Genomic DNA, 6,702 nt, shown 5'->3' with positions numbered 1-6,702 from the left:
ATTAATAAATATATCAAAAAAATATAGAAATAATTTGTGGTGATCCTTAAACCTTACCTACAATTCTTATGAATTTTTGAAATACTAAGCCGGCCATTAATAACTATCACACAGTTAGTAGATATAAAACCAAAATAAATTCCTAGAAAATTATAAAATTAAATATCAAATCCAGTAAATGATGGTAGATATGATTCCTAATTTAAGCAATCCAAAAAAGTTTTATCTGAAAAAGGAGCATGTTATCACGCGCCTTCACGTACCCTTAAAACACGACTAGAAGGAGTCAAATTGAAAAAATTACCAAATTGTGTGACCAAAAAAAAAAAAAAACACTTAATAAATAAAATCTAATATCTGAGAAAAATTATTCAACTTTTCTAAAAAAACTTTGACATTCTCTCCTTCCTTCTTCGAACTTTTTAAAAAGAGAGAGAGAGAGACTTTGTAAAACCCAGACGATGATCATCATGATGATAATGATGAACAACATGTTCTTGTGTTCTCTTTGTTAAAATCATTCTCTTTCTCGTTCTTTAATTTTTTCTCCCTTAGAATCCATAATCCTCTGTTTTGGTCTCTGTTTTTGGAGATTGATCTCAAATCCAGAGAAGAGAAAAAGAAAAAGGTTTAATTTTTATTTCAGATTTATCTTTGAAATCTTTTTTGCTTTTTGTTTCCAGCTATTATTTTTCACAAATCTCGACATAACTCATCTCGATTTCACAAAATCCTTGTCTCCAAATCCAACTTTTTATTCCCCAAATCCATTTTTTTTGTGCTTTTGATTTTGAGATCAGTTATGGGTTGTGCGAGTTCCAAGCATCGTAGTAAGCGTTGTGTTCATTGCCAGCGAGGGTATTCTCCGGTAGACGTACCGAGAAGCCAATCTGTGCATCACCAACCACAAAACTCTGAAGATAGCTGTCACATGGTGGCTCTAAGTTCCTCTAGCCTTGGATCTCTGAAGCTATGTGATTCTTCTTTTGGGCATAATCACAAACACTTGGCAGACTTGAGCGATAAGCTTTTTTCCGAGGAATCTGCGAAAACGGGTAATGGGTTTGGTTCAAATGTGGTCAGAGAGAAGTCTGATAAGGAGAAAATGAATTTGGAATTGCAGGCTAAGCTTATGGAGGCGAAGGTTTGGTCAAGTATGATGAATGAGAAGATCCCAAAGGTTGTGCCGAAGACACCGATTGAGACGCCTCCGGGGGAGCCTGAAACGATTAATACATGGGAAATGATGGATGGGCTTGAAGACAATCTTAGTCCTTTACGATCACCAAATCATGTGAGGAGCTTTTCGTTTAATGTTTCACGTAATGGTGATTGCGAACGACCTAAGTCGAATGGTAACGGTGAGACGCTTTGGCTTCAAATGGAGGAAGCAGAAGGGTTTGAAGATTTTGATCCTGAGATCATTTCTTCGTTTAGGAAATCGCTTCAAGAACTTCCTTCTGATCATCCGTTTCACATTTCGGTTCACGATTTCAGATTGAATCCAAGTTTTAATTTCTCTGTTGATGAAAAGGAGGAGTGTTTGGATGAAACAAGAGAATGTGTTGTTGCTAAAGAGAAAGTGATACTTTACTTCACAAGTCTTAGAGGTATAAGGAAGACATATGAGGAAAGCTGCGATGTCCGGGTTATACTAAAAAGTCTAGGGATTAGAGTGGATGAGCGAGATGTATCCATGCATTCGGGTTTCAAGGAGGAGTTGAAGGAGCTGCTAGGGGATAAGTTCAACAATGGCGTTGGGATCACATTGCCTAGAGTTTTCTTGGGGAGGAAGTATCTTGGTGGAGCAGAGGAGATTCGAAAGTTGAATGAAGATGGGAAGTTGGAGAAGCTTCTTGAAGGCTGCGAGAGGGTGGAAGAAAACCAAAATGGTAATGGTCAAGAATGCGAGGCTTGTGGAGATGTAAGGTTTGTGCCGTGTGAGACATGTTCAGGGAGCTGCAAAGTGTACTATGAATATGAAGATGAAGACGATGAGGATGAAGAAGAGGATGATGATGAAAGTGTAAAGGAAGAAAGAGAGTATGGGTTTCAAACATGTCCTGATTGTAATGAGAATGGTCTTATTAGATGTCCTGTTTGTTGTGATTAGTTTACATGCATACATAAAAAAGGGAACCTTAAATTTATGTTTGTTTTACAAAATTTGTGTTTTGAGTGATTGAGAGTTTTTTTTTTCTTGCCTCTAAAGATTTTGTTGTACATAAAGAGGTTTTTGATTCAGAAAGTGTTGTTGTTGTCGTCGTCTATTCTTTGAAATTCAAGTCATGCTTTTACATCTATGTTTGACTCATATATTTAAAAGCTGAGTGTATTTGTCAGCTAACAAAATATGACCGGAGAAAAGGGGAATTGTCATAATTCTAGAGCTTTTCTTTTTGTCGATACGTCAAACTCTTCTTATATGATGTTCCCTTTTTAATTGTCATATAAGCATACATGTTGGGAGACTTGGAGGAACAAAAAGTGTATTTGTTCAGGGTAAACCGTAATGTGAAGATTAAATTAAGTAAATGCAATTTTCTGATTCCACCTTGAAATGTACTTCTATTTTATTAAATACATTAATTGAATATATCTTTGATAGCTTGCGCCAATGAATATAATAATGTTTAATGCGCCAAATCTTATTCTAAAAGTTGATTCATTTATAGATATGCAAAACTCTTGTGTTCTATTGAATATTTATTTAAAGTAAATATATTAATATTTAACTCATTAAGTATTAATTTCAAACAATTTCTAATATGAATATGTCAAATATTTGTATTAACATCAAAGTTCATTGATTTTTCTTTTATTTAATATACATAGTTATTTACACATATTGACTTTTTTTATTTATTTAATATACATAGTTATGTACGCATATTAAATTTTCTTTATTTAATATACAAGGTCATTAGGTAAGGTATGGTGTTTCACACTCTAAATAATGTGGACATTATTTAAAAATGAATAGTTAAGAGAAATTAAGCTTTCGATTTTGCTGTTGATAACTAAAAATGGGGTGTTGTCCTAGACTGAGCATAATTTATCCTTTTCACAGAATGAAATCTTTGCAAACAAAAAATATTGTCGAGAACTAGAAAGTCATTCGAGATATTATTCATCCCCCAAGAGAGTTTATAACTTCTCTCTCTGCTTACATGGGGTTAATTGCATTATCCAGGATTTCAAATAATAATCAAATTAAAAGAAGCCGCTGGACTCAAGGTAGCTTGTCTCGCCAAGAGGCGGAAAGAGTTGCAAACATTGAAGGAAATGACAAGAAGTTGTAGGCTTCGAGGTATAATATCAATCACTTTGCATGGTAATCCAATCGGAAAATCATGACTAAATGCAAAGATGTTATGTCGGGCGTAAAAAGGAATCCTATCAACTTTTTGATAAACTTATTTTGTAATTCTTAAAATTTTGTATCTAGTGGATCATTGGCAATATAGACTCGTTGATAATGGTGAAAGTGTGGATTATTTGGCCACCACGAAAATGACAAGTGTTGGAGTGGAGAAATGTGGTGGCGACACCTCACCTCTTTTTATGGCCATAGAAGCTCGCCCACACTCTCTATAAATATTCACTCTTATTCTCATTTTTGGAGAAGAGAAAGAGAGAGTTTAAGTCCAAAGGCTGTTGGAGAGAGTAGAGAAAGGTTGTGAGATTTCTGCTTAATTGTGAGAAACTTGGAACGATTGTTTGCTGCGTCTGCGAGAAGTGTCAAAGCTAGCAAGGTTTTAGCTGGAGAAACTTGAGTTCTTCAACAATCTGTGAGTTCAGGGAGCATTGATCTGATCTAGTTCGAAGTTGGGAGACTCGTTCTAGATTTGGTTTGCATGTGCATTTAGATTGCATCTTCTTGATTCTCTTAGTAGATTTTCTTGAAGTTTTGCATCTAAATTTGTTTAGTAAAGTGTTGAGGTGAATTCCATGGTAGATCATGTTCGGGATCTTTGATCTGTTCATTTGATCTATTTCATGTTAGGTTAAGTATTAATACTTGTTGTTTATATGTTCTTTAAGACTATAAACTTAAGTATCAATTGTGGATGGTCTAAGTGAGTGGCGTTCGTGACTGCAGGTCCGACTAGCATGTGGCTGATCTTCCTTGTGGATCCGTCTCAACATGCAGCCTTGACTTGGTTATTGAGTTGCATGTTGTTGCGAAGAGCTCGGTGGACTTAGTCGCTACCTTGGTCGAGGTTGTCTACACGACGGTGTAGTTGGTGTATTGTACCGGTTGCGTGCCTTTGTGGTTGTAACCCGAGTGTAAAAATGTGGTGGGAAGAAAAAGAGCATATTCGGGCTTATGGTTATTTGTTATTCAAGTTTTGCATATTGCATTAATGCTTGCTTATGGTTATTTGCTTGGCTTACTACCTTCTGCATGCTTTCTCGGATTGATTGTTGGTGTGGTGATTGATTCTTGACATCTTTGGGTTGGGATGGGAATTTAATCCTCTGTAGGGACCCCTGAGACTCACTAAGTAATCCAAGATTACTTATGATAGTATTTTGCCCTACAGGTAACTAGTAGAGGGAAGCTAGAGGGCGTGTTGGACAATATGAGCACGAAGTAGTTTTTGTGCCTTTGTGTAAAGAAAGAAAAATTTTGTTTAAAAAGTCTAAATGTATAATCTTTTTGGCTTTAGGCCTAGCCAGAAATTCTTAAAGTCCTTTTGTCAACTTTGTAGAATATTTTTACTTAATGAAAGAAATCGGTTTTATATTTTCGTGTGTACGAGTAATGTCTGATAATGACTTAGTCCGAGTCGGCTCAACACTTGGGCATCATGAGGGTTGGCAAGCCTAAGTGGTGTCTAGAGTGGAGGGAATAGCACCAGTGGACTAGCTAAGGGTCTAAATGGGTTTTAGAACCACGACCGAATCGTTGGTGACTATTTCCAAGTAGTTTGCCAGGGTCGTTCAGGGTATTCCCGGTCATAGGACGGTTTGGGGGCGTTACAACGGTGGTATCAGAGCATGGTTATGATGCCTCGCAGGACTCATACTGTTTTAGATTTATCGAGTCAAAATGGTCGCATAAGGGCACTTAGGAAATCCAGTTCGTTCAGCACTTTAGGTAGATGGGATTAAGTTACCTTGCTATCAATGGTTGCAGATTTCTGGTCGAGGTTCGGGAAGAACTAAATCGAGAGACTCTTCACCAGAGCAAGAGGAGAATTGGAGTCTATCGTTTGAGCCAAAGGAATGGGGTCCGTATTTTGGTGATGAGCCAAACTATAATTTTGTGCATGATCACCACACACCAAACGTGGGTGACATGTTTAATTGGAATTATCCCAGAGATACGCCAAGGTATTGTCCAATGGATTCCATGCGTTATGACTAGCCTGAGTTTACATATCCACAAACTCAGCAATACACTCATGTCAAGCAGTTTGCTGCACAACCAAACCCAGCTAAGCCAAGGGGAGGGCAAAGAGGTCAGGAAGGAAACAATGGGGAGAAGAGAGTGTCTGAGACTCAATGAACTCTCTCAATAATTCAAAATCTTTTGACTCTTATGATCCAACAACGGTAGCAACCAAATCAAGGAGACTACCAAGCTGAGATGCAAATGGGCCAGTTTGTGAAGCTCGTGAAGATGATGAGATATTTAGGAGTTCGAAAGTTTACGGGAAAGACCAACACTGTGCAAGCGAACCGATGATTACACAATCAGGATATGCATTTCGAGACCTCCGAATGTCCCAAGGGGTACAGGAGGCGGATCACATTTAATTTTCTAGAGGAAGATGCAGGAGCATGGTGAGAAATGGAGGCTTCTCGCTATCGTTACTTACCAATATCCTAGGAAATATTTAAGAAGGAGTTCGAGCTCAATTACTTTCCTCCTTTGTCCCGTGATCGCTTGGAGAAGCAATTCATAGGGCTAGAACAAGGGGAAAGGAGCATTCGAGACTATGGCCAAGTATTTACGAGACTATGGCCAGAGATTTTGAGTAGACTACAAGTTGTGACCTATGCGAGTGTCACCTAACTTGCAGAGAGAGCCAAAAACGTTGAAGAAGGGATTAAACTGGAAAAAGGTAGAGTGGTTTAAGAGAAAAAGGAAGAGATGATGCCACAAGGGAGGGTGGTGAATTCTCGAAGGAGCAAACAAGAGATCAATGGAAACCGGAACATCAACCGTAGTAAGGGTGGTATGGTTGTGAACCAAGGTGGACGTACTGCAGTAAACATTGACCCGAGGGGATGTTATATGTGCGGCCAGGTCGGACATTTTTCCCGATCCTGCCCGACAATTGTGGAAACCAAGTCTCCCAAACGTGCGTTAGTCAAATGTTTCTTTTGCGGTGAGATAGGCCATTACGCGACCTCATGTCCTATGAATCCAAACAAGCCAAACGCCCAACCTCCCAATCGAGCTTCGCTTGCGGTGACCGTTAAGGAACCCTTGATGAAGAAGCAAGAAACCTCGGCTAAAGTGTATACCTTAGGAATAGAGCCAGCCAAACCTTCAGGATCTCAGAAAGGTCCTATAACAGGTTTGTTTGGGTTCTAACTTCCTTGTTGTGTGTGTTTGTGTGATTATATGATTGGTTGATTGGTATTGCATGCAGTTTTTTTTATTATGGATTAGGAACATTACTGGTGGGTGGTAACCCCACGCATGTATTGTTCGACTTTGGGGCGACCAACAGTTTTGTGACAACT

General features: G+C 38.3%; 1 protein-coding gene across 1 annotated transcript; it reads left to right on the top strand.

The window, feature by feature from the left end:
• The first annotated feature begins 285 nt into the window (after positions 1 to 285).
• On the top strand, positions 286 to 2,301 carry LOC104780116 (uncharacterized protein At3g28850). The gene is made up of 2 exons (XM_010504582.3): positions 286 to 628; positions 801 to 2,301. Exon 2 carries the CDS (start codon positions 803 to 805, stop codon positions 2,111 to 2,113), a length of 1,311 nt encoding a protein of 436 aa, XP_010502884.1. The 5' UTR covers positions 286 to 628; positions 801 to 802; the 3' UTR covers positions 2,114 to 2,301.
• Positions 2,302 to 6,702: the final 4,401 nt, after the last annotated feature.

This window comes from Camelina sativa, chromosome 4 (genome assembly GCF_030686135.1).
Source record: "Camelina sativa cultivar CO46 ecotype springtype chromosome 4, ASM3068613v1".
NCBI lineage: Eukaryota > Viridiplantae > Streptophyta > Magnoliopsida > Brassicales > Brassicaceae > Camelina > Camelina sativa.
The sequence above is the reverse complement of the archived record's forward strand: the minus strand, read 5'-3'. Positions and strand labels throughout refer to the sequence as shown.